This window comes from Microtus oregoni, unplaced genomic scaffold (assembly GCF_018167655.1).
Source record: "Microtus oregoni isolate MIOR12 unplaced genomic scaffold, Mior012 000090F_ref0000504, whole genome shotgun sequence".
NCBI classification, from domain to species: Eukaryota; Metazoa; Chordata; class Mammalia; order Rodentia; family Cricetidae; genus Microtus; species Microtus oregoni.
Window position 1 is genome coordinate 3,607,702 of NW_024544599.1, and position 14,325 is coordinate 3,622,026.

The 14,325-nt window shown below is 42.8% G+C and overlaps 1 protein-coding gene across 1 annotated transcript in view; it reads right to left on the minus strand.

Annotated features, from left to right (window-relative positions):
* The window catches only part of Ppargc1a (PPARG coactivator 1 alpha), a 633,817-nt gene that overhangs the window by 450,227 nt on the left and 169,265 nt on the right, over positions 1–14,325 (minus strand). The window contains exon 2 of the mRNA XM_041643754.1: positions 3,017–3,081. Coding sequence (XP_041499688.1) covers positions 3,017–3,034 — 18 coding nt within the window. The 5' untranslated portion in view covers positions 3,035–3,081. The remainder of the gene's footprint in view (positions 1–3,016; positions 3,082–14,325) is intronic.

Below are 14,325 nucleotides of genomic sequence, written 5' to 3' on the forward strand. Positions count from 1 at the left end.
CAAACATATTTCTGGGGAGAAACGTCCACGAATCCACATCATGTTTCCCCGTGAATGTCTTTAGGCTCTTTTTTGCTTTTGAAATTCCAATAAATATAGTGTAAATAGAAATTTAAAAAGTGGTTGTCCAAATTGAATGTTTTCAGTGATGTGTTCACAAATGCATTTCTGTTCATTTGCTTAATAAGGATTTATCCCACAAAGTTCATAAATCAGGCTGTAAAGCCTGGAGCACGCCATCAAAACATCAAAAATAGGTGTTCTGTGATGCCTCCGTTACTTCAGCAAATGTGAAAGGCAATCATGCAAAATTAGACATTCCATACATTAGCTATTCATTCCCTAACTCTCTCCCTATACGCCAAAATGGGCTATCACACTTTTGAGTTTAAAGGGACAGAAAGTGAATCAAATGTCTTTTTTTTTTTCCTGGAAGCCTTACAAGTAATAGGTCTTTTCATCTAGAGCTTTTCAGCTAAGAATCACCAGGCTGCTTACACATAAAACGTAATTAACCCATACAGTCTGCGACATCCCCACCCAACGGTAGCTTTCCTTGATGATGGAAAAGCCATCCTTCTATTCTCTAGGCCTGAATGTGGTCCAGGCTTTTACACATGATGTCTCATTTCCTTGTATGTGACTAAAGAGGTACAGTCTGGCAGAGGAAAACCCTGCCATTCTTCCCCAACAGGTAACAATCAAGGAAAACAGACTCTGGACCCTGACTAGCTCACACTTAAAACTAGCCACAAAATGGGTGAGATGAGGCACGTGACTTCCCTGGGCTTTGGTTTTGGAGTGGTAAGATTTGGGATCTTGTCAGCTCATACGCCACAGGACAATTGAGATATAATGAACAAGTACATGTAATTCACTTCAAATGCAGTCTTTTCTTTTTCATCCAGCCTTAATAATGTTAACAGTTGGTATCAAGTCACTTACCTATAATGCCTGACCTTTTAAATCACATCACAATGACCTCATGGGAGTCTCAGCATCTTCCCACAAGGCAATGGAAGCAGAAGCTTTTATTCCAAATCTTCTCATGGATAAGGGGATTTCAGACAGGTCCACCAACACTCAGAACACAAACTCACCGGAAACCAGGTTAGCATTATTTCCACTGTGCCTCCTTCTACCCATAGAAAGCTGGCTGACTGGTTCAGACAGGTTCCTGCTTATTTTGTGGGGGAGTAAAAGGGGGTCTTGTTTCAAAGGAGACATAAAAAGCATTCTGCTGCCAAGGCCTGCCTTGCATAGCAAAAAAAGATCCCGATCGGCAGGAGACAGGACAACAAGACGCCATCATCATGATTTCTGCTAACTATGAAACGAAAGTTAATTTCATGGTTTGCATCCACGGACAAAAAGGTTCAGAGCTGTTTAAATTCTCTTCAGCCCAATGACAGTTAGTAAACAGAAGGCTTCATGTTCTAATGCTTGAAATCACCCTTCGGATCTCAATATATTATTTATGCACTCAGCTCAGAGTGAACGACTCTGAAGTAGGTGAGTGGTCTCGCTTAGGGTGAACTTTTTTTTTTCACTCTGACAGTTACTTTAAAACATCAGTAAACAACCTTAATTCACTTCTAATGGATTAGTAGGCTGCTGCTGTGTCTACAGGAGGCGAGCAGATTGTATTATTAACCAAAGCAACCTTCTCCCTGTCAGTCATCTGCACCTCACAGAAGGATGTGAGTCTCCAGTTCCAGGGTACACCTGCTTCTGCTTCCAGACGCATCTTCTGAGGTAGCTCCCTTCCACTTTGGACTAGCTCTCTTGACTCTGAGGTGTGGAGTGGGGCCTGGAGAAGGTAGTTCTCAGTGCTGCTTGTCAAGAAAGATATAAACAAATGAGAACCTTTGCAAAGGGGCAGGCTCTGGGTACTGTGACAATGAGCCTCCATTTGGATAGAAGTTAACCTGAGACTAGCCTCCAGAGATCTGTCATGAATATCTGAAAGGGTTTCATGTTTACAAGGGAAGACCTATTCTTGGTAGGGATGGATAGTAAAATTAAGATTCAGGGGAGGTACCTTGAGAATTGAGTTGTCATCAACTCAGGGAGAATGAATGCTGTTGGTAAAATTCTGCCCTGCTGCAGAGACGCTCAACCATTAGAGAGATGGAGCCCTTAGAATCGGCCAACAGATGTAGATGCTACAGACTCATACTGGAATCCCAACGCTGAGCATGAATATGGACTCTAGGAACTTTGTGAAGTCCTTTGGGTCGGGAGTTTTTTAAAGGGTACAATCTGCTCTTTCAAAAGAAAATTCCATGAATTAAGTACTGGGCACATAGCCAGCCAGCCTAGGATACTGGTTGATTCAGAAAAATAATAAGATCCACCATTACCATGGGCAATTTTAGTAAAATAGCTGCTGGAGGACAATTCTACTCCTGCCCCACTCCAGGGTTGGATGGCCTTGCAATGTTTGCCTTCCAATGGCTAAAAGGCAACTTCAAGTCGCCTAGACAGCAACCAGGTGTGAGAGGGATATCTGCACCCATCACCCCATTCTCTTTGGCCTCCTCCCCTCTCACAACGTCTGGAAACATAACACTTAGCAGACCATCTAGTTGGCATTTATTGTCAAGACAGCACTCACCCTTATGGAAAACAGCCTCTCTTCAAGAGAAAAACTGAGGGCTCAAAACACAAGCGCAATGCAATTGGTAAGGAGAAAGAAATGAAAACACCTTGAATTTATATCAAGAGTTTATGGCAACATTTTTACACATTGTGCAGACATTTATTATTCCAAATTATCTAGTCAAATTTATATAAATTTACCGCTCTTGTAGAAGAGATTTTTTTTTCCTGTATCTAACATCTAGATAAAACATTTGAGAGGTCAGAACCATTAAATTACTCAAAGACAATCAGGTTATCAATATCTGGGTGTGAAACATGGTGTTACCGAATCCCCGATACAATAAAAACAGACATTCGCTATTCTCACTCTGGAACAATAGAAAAGAACATGACAAGAATGTGGTATACTTACAAAGTACCCTTCATCCATGGGGCTCCAATTTTACCAATATTAGTTCACTGATTTTCGCAAAAAACCTGAAAGGCAGAGGGTAGGTTTGTGTTACCCTCACTTTGCAGATGTGGACACTGAAGTATAACAAGGAGGGGGGTGCATTATAGGGCTATTACGGTGAGAATAGGGGAAGGGAAGGAGGAGAGAGTTCTAACTTTGGTCTTCCATATTACAGCATGACATGCTCACCATCCCTCCCTTGGAGACTGATCATCCCATGTGATTCTTCTCCTAACCTCGACTGACACACGGTTACCCCAGGGAAAACAGTAGTGAGGGAAGCCCCAGGTTCTTAAATCCCCAACCCCAACATCCATTTAATACCCTGGGAGGGCAGGAAACACGTCTCATGCTCAGTTTAAAACATGGAGGGAAAATAAGATAGACAAAATGTAACCATCCAACTAAAATTTGGCCTGAAAAGAATGTTTCTGCTGCTCAGTTTGTTGTACTTATGCTCACATTTCAGCATATGGACTTGTGTTTAAAGTACATTCCAAGGGAGTCAGAATGCTTCAAATGGAATCTCACAACATTTTTAGAAGGGTGTATTTTTAACAAATCTTTCTAAGACATCACGTTCTTTCTATCACTCTCGAGCCATTGTTCACACATTTAAAAAAAATGATATTTATTTGATTGTTACCACAAGTAAGTTTATCTCCACATGTGATTTCTTGGGACACACAAGAATGTGAATGACACGGGCCTTGCCACCAAGACATTTTTAATCCTGGGGCTTGGTGATGTTAATATAGATGCAACCACCATGATCAGAAAGCTTGCAGAATGTTCTTTCAGCTTCTGGACACTCCTGGTGAGTCATGAACACTCATCTCAGAAAGATAGTACCTTCATGGAAAACTCTTGAGAAAGATGAGCTTGGGTTCTTCATGTGTGTCATGCTATCAGTTATGGTAAGACATGCTTCTTGGAAAATGTGAATCTAGTGTCTTCCCAAAGCCTATGACTTCAGGGTCACAGTATCACATGCTTTTCTCTGTACTCATCCATGTAACACGGACCTCTTTTCTCCTCAGATGGCCAAGTACTTCCCCACCTCCCACACCCCGCTTTTGCATGCCCTCCACTGCCACAGTGCCACTGTAGCTTACCATGTCAATTCCAGGGATCACTGCCTAAAGACCCCCCTCACTGAACCCTCCTCCAAGCACTTCTAAGGAAGCCGCAACCCATCACACACCTCTCCCTCCCTATTTTCTCTTTCTTTCTAAGACATATCATGCCCTAAGACTTATCATGCACCTAGCATATATATGGGCCCATCTCTTTGTTTTTCTATGTCCCTCTATTACAAAAGGAACTCCACCAAGCAAGTCACATTTGATCTCTGAGGAATTTAGAACCAAAAGAAACCACATGCATAATCAACAGTATGTGGATAGTCCCAGGTCCTCCTTTCTTCCCCGCCTCTTTTTCCTCTCACAGGGTACTGTTGTAATTAGTAATGAAAGAATGTCAAATTTTTACCACCCCTCCCCTGCAAAAAAAAAAAAAAAAAAAAAAAAAACAGTAAAAGACAGAAACTTTTCTAACATTCAGTGAAATGGTTCAAAAGAAAGTATAATAAACATCCATTTTATCTGGTATATTTTTTTCTTTTCTTGATCACTGGAACAAAAGCTGGGTGATGTCCTTGCCCGACAAGCTCTACAAGCCTCACCTCCTCTTCTCCCTGGCCCTTTGTTTCTCAATATCTGAAGTATGAAAGCTTCTGGTGCAAATTTCCCAGTTTCCTCCTAGTTCGGAAGCCAAGGAGATCAATGATAGGATAATAGACCAAACCATATCCAAATCTTTTTCATCTTCTGATTTAATAGCACCAACTAGGTGCAAATTTACCTGAAGGTCTAAAGGTCACCATTCCATACCAAGCAAAGTCCCCCCTTTAAGGGGGGACAATTTGATCACCTTCGTATATCTAAATGCACTGGGGTTTTAAAGAAACGGCATAGCTATTTCTGCCAAGCTGTGCGCCATCCCCCGCTATCACACCACTAACATATGACAGACATTTGAAGAACGATGCCACCTCTGCCACATAGGGCATCTTCAGTCACAGACACTTCACTCGGATCTCTAAACAGACTTCCTGTTTGCTTCCACATTAATAAAACTCACACCTTCGCCAGTCAGAATTTTTTTCTTACCCAAGCATCTGAACATCCAAAGAGATTTAGAAGCAATTAACATTCACGAGTAACAGAGCGATCAACATGGGAATTACTAATGGGACTGGACAGAATCCAAAAGCTGATATTAGGATAATAGCAAGTCTCTGACATAGGTTATGGTGCTAATTCTGCAGGGCTCAGCTTTGGTTTGATTTCAGTGGCTTTGTGGGTTGATGTCACAGTCATATAAGTCTGTTCTAAATAAGGTTCCCCACCACCTACAACATAGATTCTTAGTTTTTAAACTGCCAGTGAGAAGAAGGCACTTTTGCATCGTTATGAGACAACCTCTGGCATTAATGGTATACATTGAGTTCAAGTTTATTTTTAAATTGCCAACCTGACAAAACTGCTAAAATGTCATTTTTCCCCATTTTGGGTCTCTAGACTCTTTTCACTTGCTAGCTTTTGTAGCTAGAGGCCACAGAAATAATAGCTATGGATTTCTACCTTGCTTCTCCAAGGTAACTCTTCCCACATAACGTGTGTGTGTGTGTGTGTGTGTGTGTGTGTGTGTGCGCGCGCACGTGCGTGCGCATGCAAGTTCATACATCTCTGGAACACAGAAGAATGGGACACATCTATTCTTGGGAGATCTGGTCCAGTCACCTGATCAGTTCTCCGGATTTAGTTTCATAAGAATCACTCTAGAGCTCAGTCCCATCTGAACATCTGCCACTCTAACCCACACACCCAAGGCTAAGGGACCATTAAGGAAGAGATGAAAAGCTTATGACAGACAGGTCAAAGAGGATCCCTGCAAATTAATGACTTTGGATCTCAGCAAGGCCATCACACTCAAGGGCTCACAGCATCTGGGGTGGCCAGCACAAGACTTCTACAAGATCAAGCTAGTCAATGTTCTAGCATGGATAAGGAAGGGGCTCACAAGATCTGCACCTAATGTGCTACTGGGAGGTGGTGGATTTAATGGGAGTTGGCAGCTATCGTGGAGGGAGGGGCATTTTCCTTTAGGAATATGACCACTAGTAGATTTCTGCTCTAGTTGGCTTTCTGTTGCAGAGACAAAACACTCTGGCAAGGAGCAACTCGGGGAAGGAAAGGATTGTTTTTGACTTACACTTCCAGGTCATAGTCTGTCACTGAGGGAAGTGGGGACAGGAACTCAAGCAAAAACTTGAAGCAGAAACCATAGAGAACAACGCTTGCTGGCTCGCTCACAGACCCTTGCTTGTCTAGCTTTCTGCTACAGCCCAGAACAGTGTGTTGAGGAGATGGTGCCACATGAAAAGGGCAGGGTCTTACTACAGCAAGAAATTTCTGCAATAAACATCTTCACAGGCCAGTCTTCTCTGCACAGTCCCATAATCAACTTTCTTCTCTGGCGATTCCAGATTGTGTTGAATTAACCATAAATGCTACTTAGGACAGCGGTCCATGCTCCTGTGGATTGCTTATACCTGTGTGAGGGTAGCACTAACTGAACTAACTGGATTAAAAAAAAGAAGCGGGAAAGGGGGAATGTTGGGATGTGGGGGGGTCGGGGAGAAAAAGAAGGATGGAGATGAGTATGATCAAAATACATTGTACGTATCTATAAAATCCTAGATGAATAACAACATAATAAAAGCTATTTTCTAAAGCATAGTAGGGGTTGAAGAGGTGGTTCAATACTTAGGAGAACTTGCTGTTCCTACAGAGGAGCCAGGTTTAGTTCCCAGTACTCACGTAGTGACTCACAATCATCTATGATTCATTTTCTGACATCTGTGGGTATTGCACACACGGGTGCTTATAGACATGTAAGCAAAAATACTCATATACACAAAATTAAAGAATTCTTTTCTAAAGCATAGTGTACTCAAAGGCAGAGATTAAATAATTTGAGAGTTTGGGACAAAAAGAAAAACAAAAGAAAACAAAACAAAAGGATCACTCCAGAAGTCAGAAGTCCACTCCCAACTTCCCAAGTCTTCGCCCTGCTGGGAAAGCCCCCACATGGTCAAGAGTGTTTCAGTTAGTCTTCTTGCCCTGCTCTAACCTGCTTCACTCATTGCTAAAATCCATCACAGACACCTCTGTTGAGTACTCCCTCTTTGCCTTCTATTGGACCAGCTTCTTGAATCTCAGTTCTGGCATCTTTCTCTTACTTGGTCTGATAAACAAGTAGTTCAGCTCTTAGGGTCTCTGCCTCACCTTGCCTACTCCCACCTCGGGGTTCTGGGCAAGTTCCTTCTACAGAGAACGCCTATCTCACTTAGACAGAGAAGGAGCCTATTCTGGTGATGCACTTTGTACATATTTGTAATTTATTTTATTTATAGTATCTATTTTGTTTATTTATTCTAAGTGGTCTAAGAAATGAACTGTGTGCCTAGGAAGGATTTTCATTGTTTCAACTGCTTTAGCATTAGACATCATCCTGTAATTAGACAGATACCCTTCTTTTGATTGTGTTTCTGTTTTGGTTTGTTTTGGTTTTTCTTTGCTTATCTCTATTTCATTTGTGCTATCTTCCATTTCCCTGTCCTCTTAGCTTGGCATTTCTGGCTATTAAGAGAGATCCTTCTTTATAATCTAGCATTTTTATTTTTATCTCCGTCTTCCTACCATGGATGCCTACCCAATATAAAGTCTGTCTCTCTCTCTCTCTCTCTCTCTCTCTCTCTCTCTCTCTCTCTCTCTCTCCCTCCGTGTGTGTGTGTGTGTGTGTGTGTGTGTGTGTGTCTGTCTGTCTGTCTGTCTGTCTGTCTGTCTGTGAATGCATGTGGGGGCCAAACTGAGATATCCTTCCTCAGTAGCTGTCCACCTTGTTTTCTGAGACAGGGTCTCTCAATGCTCTGGGACTCACCAGGAAGCTAGGACAGATGGCCAGTGAGTTCCAAGGATTCATCTTTCACCAGCTCACCAGCTTTGGGATTATAAATGCCCATCACCATGCCTGGCTTTTTTTTTTTTATTTAGGTTCTGGGTATCAAATTCAGGTCTTGATAATTGTTAAGCAAGCATTTTTTTTTTTTCTGACTGAGCAATCGCCTCAACCCCCATATCTACCCTTTAAAGTCTCCCTTCAGACTCTAATAGAACCAGCTCCTGGGGTACAGCCTGCCACCACCAGGCTGTGTGTGTTCAAAGCCTACTTTAACAATTTTAACCCCCAGGATCCAGATCATCCTCAGACTCATTCTTAGGGATCCCCTGTTTTATCTCTGGGGAGAGTCCTTTAATATTCTCTGCAGGTACCCTCACTGTGAGGAGGCTCAGTATCTCAGAGCCTCCCACCTCCCACAAGTCAGACACTGCCTCCCCTCTCCAGGTAGCAGCAGTTGAGATTAAAGTGCTTCTGGGTAGTACTAATCCAATCAGGGCTGGCTCTTCCTGTCTCTGCTGGTGGGGAGGGAAAACATCTTGGCAGAATGCCTTTCAACTTGGCTCTGCTTTCCTCCTGGGGTCAGAGGCCTGCACTCTTTTCTGATGGTTCTGCAGAAAAGAAGGTGGCAGTCACCTGCCCCGCAAAACCATCCTCCTGCCACAGTCATGACTGACGGAGAGAGAAATGGGGAGGGCAGAGGGAAAGAGACGGGGCTGAGCTCTGAGGAACCGGCAGGTGGGGGCCAAGGGTGCAGAGTCATGTAGGTTTTTCCCCCTAAATATCAAAGTTGAAAGAAAATCCATTTTCCACATTTAACTCTTGCCTGAGCACCACACTTGCCTAAGCCCACCCAGTTTACCAGACAAGGATTCCTCAGGGGGGGGTCTTTGCTTTCCTAGATCCTCCAGGTTCTCTGATGAAACCCAGGGACCCTTTCCAAGAACGACCTATGGAGGACTGTAGAGAGCATGAATGATACTGAAATCTCGTCCTGGCCTGGGTTGAGAACACCCTAGGGAGTGGAGTGGTTTGGGAAGATGGGCAGGTGAGCTGTTAGGAGGAAGGAGGGCTTTGGAGTTTTGGAGGAAAGATCTCTGCTGTGGAAGTTGGGAGTAAATTGGAAAATGGGATGTTGGCCTTCTCCACTGCCCTGTGGCTGCCCTTCTGCCAGTACATGAGATCAGAGCTGTATCTGCAATGCCACCAGCCCCATGCACTCACACAGAGCCTTCAGCACTCAGTTATGGAGCAGCTCCGAATGTAGACTTGCTTTATTTACAGCCCTAAGTAGATTTTAACTACTCCTGAGAGAGACGTAGACGAGTAAAGAAAGCAATCTGAGGAGCTTTCAGGAAGCTGAGGTAGTAGTGAAAACTTGCCTTGGACAAGTTATTCCTTCACCACCTACTTACAGAGTCTCTACTGCAGATTCACAGTGGTTGGCAAAGGACCTAAAGACCTTTCCCACACAGAGGTAATATTCACGTGTGAGGACGCAAGCCAGGAGATAAATGCATGTGCAAAATTGGTAAATAGTCTGGAAAAGAACAGAGAACGTGAAGAAGTGCAGGGGCATTTGCATTCTTCATATATATTTTATTTCCATTTCATGTCAAGAAATACGTGTCACTGGGCTCCAGCTATGATTCAGGTCATGAAATGGAATCAGCATATAGCTAGATGATGGGGGGAAAAGGATAGAAAGGTGATAAATAGATAACAGATAGATAATGATGGTGCTGATGATGATGAAGATAAATAGATGAAAGACAGACAGACAATACAAACATACATACACACCATCCGCCCTCTACAAACCAAACAAGTTGAAGACCAGAAAAATAAATTTTCATTTGTGCTAAATAGGCACAGAACTGTTTCCTCTGTCATGGTTCTCAAGTGAAACAGTCTAACAACTATTTCCAGAGCATTTGCATATCCTAATATAGATTATATTGGTAATCTATAGATGATGGAAAGTATATGGTGGGATGTTGCTGTGTAGAAACACCATGCTATGCTATGTAAATGTCTTAAGCAACCTTAGATTAATGGAATTCACATCAGGCTCTAGAAACCATTGCCCTTCACTCCGCACCCTACCCACAGAGTGATCTACACAAATTGTACACATCCCCTCAGAGTTTCAGGACAATCATCTGCAAAATGTCACCGATAAGTTGCTGGGCAGGTCACATGCAGGGATGCAGAAGAGGACACCCCACAAACACACACCCAGAGCAGCTGGTGCTGAAGAAGTGATAGCCAGGTCACTTCCATCTTCTCACCCAGGCACAGAAAAGACGGCAGAACACAAAGGCCCCTTACAAAGAAGGGGAGCAGAACTACCTTTTCATCTTAGTTTTCACAGCCATGCGACCCTAGGAATCCTAGATTCGGTGACCTTAGAGCCATAGCAATTTTGAACCAGGCGTAGTGGCTAACATACACAATCCCAGCAGTTGAGAGGTTCAGGCAGGAAGAGTGCCTTGAGCTTGAGTCTATCCAGGGCTATACAATGAGACCCTGTCTCCAACTATCCCTCTCAACCATTACCAACAAAGAAAAATACTAGGTATTACTTTAAAAAAAATAGTCCATAGTTGTATACATTCTAGAAATAATAAGAAAATGAAGTAATGTCGTTCCCCTCTTGGACATCACATACAAGGGATGTCAACGATGGTGTTACAAATGACTCCCCAAGGTACTTCAGCAAGAACTCTTTGACAAGGGAAAACTGCCTTTGATGGCTACCATCAGGAATAGACTTTGAGAAGCATTGTGCTTGCTTTATAAAAATGAAGCAAAACTGAGGAGTGTGCACGCATTCGAGTCTGATGTGCTCTGGTGGCTTTCCTTAAAAACACACACTTGGACATACTTTCTGCTAACTAAACAAGCGTCTCAGCCGTGACTCTTAGCCACTGGACCACGGCAACTTCTCTTCCTTTTCATATGAAAGAGTCATTATCCCAGGACCACAGTGCAATCAGGGGAAATGCCAACATCAAAACATTTCTCATTCCTCCGGACAGGTAATTCCCCAATTTTCCACAGAAAATGACCTCTTAGAATAGTTTTGTTAATTATTCCCTCGAAAGCTAAATCCCCTTGTAGCTATGCCTGGGAAGCCTTCTCCTGGAAGTTACCCAAGGTTTTAGTATCTCAGTGGTTAGCAACACTAACAATTATTTGTTAAAACACCAACAATTATTTCAAACATGTCTAGCTTTTACACACACACACACACACACACACACACAAATACAATGTGTGGATGGATTCTCATGGATACTTTTCCTCTTATTAGAGCAAGAAATAAATGTGAGGTAGAAGGGAGGGCTGACCTCACTCCTCCTGGGCTTAGAAGACAAGGAAGGAAGAGCTTTGGCTATATTCTCTGAGACCAAAGAAGAGGGGGAAAGAGGTTGAAGGTGAGAGGAGAAAGTGTGAGAGCGATGATGGAAAGGAAGGAAAAGGAAAGGAAAGGAAGGAAAAGGGTGAAATGAAACAGTGAAGAAACAAGCAAGGGAGTGGGAACAAAGAAGAGGTGTACGTGACAGAGCTGCTGGACTATCGAAGGGTTCATGGTCCAGCATGAAAGCGAATGTCACCGCTAAGTCAAGTGAATCAAGAGTAGAACACACCCACTAGCAGGACGTAATTTTGAACTGAGAGTCTTAAGTAAGAAAGCCTAGCTAGCCGGGACGTTGCCATGTTACATCTGACTACCAGTGTATGGCCTGCCTGGGAACAGAAACTGCCCAACTAGCCGCAATCTCCTGCCTGGAATCAGATGGCTCCAGTGAGCCTGGCCCCTTTGCTTGTCACCCTAGAGTTGGCCGCATCATAGCAATAGAGAGGATGCTTCAGGTCCTCAGAATCACTTAGCAATGAGCACAATAGGTGGAGGCAACTCTCTGTCTCCCAGAATTGTGGAGCCCCTGGGTTAGAATCAAGCGTTCATTCAATAAGTCAGTTTTTCACCAGTACCCACAAGGTGTCTAGAACTGCAGCATGGCTTTTGAATGCCATGGCAAGAAGCCCTGTTTCTCTCTCCAGGAACTTATCTCCCAAGGAGGCTACCCAGGCAAGGGTATATGTATTTTTCTTGGTTATAATTAAGAAGAGGGACTTGAGAAGTGACTAAATTTGGGAAGTGCTCACCTTACACGCATGAGGGCTGTAGTTCAATCCTGAACTCGGAAAGAAAGGGGTGGTGAGAAAGGGAAGGGGGGGAGTCAAGTGTGGTGACACCTATTTTCCATCCCAGTGCTGGGAGGCAGAGACAGGTGGATCCCTTGGTCTTGCCGGGGAGCCTCGTTTGTGAAATCTAGCTCAAAAAGCAGGATGTTCGGGGGAACCTTAGATATGATACCAAAGGTTGCTCTCTGGTCTCTATATCAACACACATGTACATACACAGAAAGAATTAAGGAGGAAGTGGGAGAGGAAGGTTGGTAGGAAAGGTAGAAAAGAAGGAAGAAAAAAAAGGAGGGAGAGAGGAAGGAAGGAAAAAAGAAGGAAGGAAGAAGAAAGAGAGAAGGTAAGAAAGAAAGGTGAAGGAGCAGAAAGGAGAGAAAGGGGGAGCAGTGGAGGGAGGAAGGGAGGGAGCAAAGCAGAGATTCTGGCTCTGCAGCTGAGGGCAGAGGAAATGAGCTCAGGGAAGAAATGTCTGAAGCAGGAACTTTTAAGTTAAGACATGAATAACACAGAGGACGTTACCTTGCAAAGATGGGAGAAAGAGCAGCTTGAGAAGAGAAAGGAGGATCCTCCGACTCAGCAGCGGCTGCATCTCCCCATCCCTCCCTCCCAGCTAAGCAGGCTCTCTCCCAGCAATCCAAAATTCAAAAGCACACAGACACGTTTAATTCTAAAATCTCAAATTGCATACTATGCCACTAGGAAAATATATCCCGAAACTTAGATTATTTTTAGAATAGTCCACTTGAGTTTCCTCAAGTATTTTTCCCCCCTATTCAACTAGAAGACCCAAATAGTCCAGGTACATCAGCCTCTTCTGAATACGGAAACTGCATTCATCAGCCATTTTCCAAAAATTGGATCTTACTTCAAAGCTCAATGACTTGATTACTCCCAGAGCAGAATACATTACACTGATTACGGGATTATTCACGTGCTGTTTCCAAAAGGTTGGGCAACATTGCTCAGATTCCATCCACCAACAAACAGAAGAACAGAGGTGGGAAACTCAGTGCTGGTATGCAAAGCACCTCCAGACTGTGGGTGTGATGCCCAGGTTCGTTCCTCTTTACACTGTTTGTTAAAGTGATGTTGGAAAGGGGAAATGTGGTGGTAATTTGGTACCATAGAGGTCACAGAAAACAAATAAAAAAAAGTCCCAGCAGGACACAATATTTGAGATGACTTCTATGCTGCGGCACACACTAGGTCCTCAGTATGACACATACCACATTCTCAATATACAGAGATTCTTTTCACCTTTCCTTTTGAATAACAAAACAAGAAAAGTCATGTTTATATCTATAATTGACTGATATTATAGTCTCTGATTCATATTTTTGTCCTAATGAGTCTAGTGCTGTGTTTTGTATCCTCTGGCAATTGCAGCAGCTTCATTAGATAATACCAGACCAAAAACAAAAGAAGTGGCTTGGGTGGGAGGAGAAAAAGCAACTTCACAGGCTGATTTCCCACCAACCAGTGATGAGCGCTGTATGCTCAAGATAATCAAATATCTTCTTATTTTACTTTTTCAATATTTAAAAGAACAAATATTAAAAATCAAAATAAGAACAGGGCATTGTGAGTTCAAATAAATGATAACTCGGAAAAAGAAGCAGAATTCTCCTGAACCCTATGTCATTAGCTAATCAGCGTGTCGCTCTTATTTTTGATTTTTTCTGTTGGCATCTACTTACTGTCGTGTCATTTCCACAAGGGCACCATCTGTATTTATAAAAGAATTATCTTTGTGGTGATCTAGCGATCTACAAACAATGGTGCTATTTAACTTTTCTTAGGGGATCAATTGTAGAATTCGGTTAAAGGATTTATGAGTCTCCTTTTCATGATGGTCCTTGGGAGGATTTGCTCGTGTCTCGGGGATGGTGGAAGCACTTGAAACAAATAATCAAAGAAGTGAGAGTGTAAATAATTTTGATTTATTAAAACAGAAATTTTAACATGTTGCTTGGCATGTACATTTTAGATGCTGGCATGAACCTTTTTTAAGATTTTATTTTTAATAGTGT